General features: G+C 62.5%; 1 protein-coding gene across 1 annotated transcript in view; it reads left to right on the top strand.

Annotated features, from left to right (window-relative positions):
- Positions 1-973, top strand: part of PAQR6 (progestin and adipoQ receptor family member 6) — a gene marked incomplete at both ends in the record, with an annotated part of 1961 nt that extends 988 nt beyond the window's left edge. The window contains 4 exons of the mRNA XM_010167397.1: positions 125-251; positions 432-528; positions 631-754; positions 837-973. Coding sequence (XP_010165699.1) covers positions 125-251; positions 432-528; positions 631-754; positions 837-973 — 485 coding nt within the window. The remainder of the gene's footprint in view (positions 1-124; positions 252-431; positions 529-630; positions 755-836) is intronic.
- Positions 974-977: the final 4 nt, after the last annotated feature.

Below are 977 nucleotides of genomic sequence, written 5' to 3'. Positions count from 1 at the left end.
TGTGCAGGGACAGGAGTTGGACTCCATCATCCTTGGGGGTCCAACTCACAACATTTGATGATTCTATGGAGACAGGGATGGGGATGGGGACAGGGAGCCCCATCACGTTGCGTTTCTCTTCCAGGCTCTGCCTTTGCCTATGGTGCCTACGCGATGCCGGACCCCTGGGTCAGTGGCATTTTGCACCGTTACTTTGTCCCCGTGGCTGCTCTGAACTCCTTCGTCTGCACCGGCCTCTCCTGCTACTCCCGGTACGTTCTGGGATGGAAACCAGGGCTGGAGGTTTCCTCCTTCTCAGCTTTGAGGTCCTGCAGAGTGTCTCTGGGGAGGGGTCCCCCTGCTCAGGCCCAAAGCCGAGGTGCTTGCAGGGTCCTCGCTGTAGGGGGTGACAGGGGTCAGTGTCCCTTCTCGTCCCTGTTGACCCTTCACAGCTTCCTTGAGCTGGAGCGTCCCCGGCTGAGCAAGGTGCTGCGGACCGCGGCGTTCGTGTACCCCTTCCTCTACGACAACATCCCGCTCTTCTACCGGGTGAGTCGGGGTGTCCCGGGGCAGGTCCCACCATCATGGGGGTCCCAGGATGCTTCCAGGAGTGGTCCCGTTCCCCCCCATCGCTCACCCACCTCCCCACAGCTCCTCTCCTGCTTCTGGAGCGATTCCTCTTGGAATGACGCTGTGGCTGGGTACTGCTACCACCTCCTCTTTGCCTTCCTCACCGGCTTCCTCTTCACATCCCACCTGCCTGAGCGCTCCTCCAGTGCCTCCCAGTCCCTCCCAGTGCCACAGCAGCAGCCCCCTGCCCCTAAAGCAACCCCTTACAGCAGGAGCTGGGTGAGGAGTCCCAGCACCTGGGGGTGACATTGGCTTCTCACCCCGGGCAGGACACAGCCACCAGCTCTTCCACATCTGCGCCGTGCTGGGCACCCACTTCCAGCTGGAGGCCATCGTCTGCGACGTGCGCTCGCGCCGGGCCTGGCTGC

The sequence above is a fragment of the Antrostomus carolinensis genome, unplaced genomic scaffold (assembly GCF_000700745.2).
Source record: "Antrostomus carolinensis isolate BGI_N321 unplaced genomic scaffold, ASM70074v2 scaffold41564, whole genome shotgun sequence".
Classification (NCBI taxonomy): domain Eukaryota; kingdom Metazoa; phylum Chordata; class Aves; order Caprimulgiformes; family Caprimulgidae; genus Antrostomus; species Antrostomus carolinensis.
This window is presented reverse-complemented; position numbering and strand designations above follow the sequence as displayed.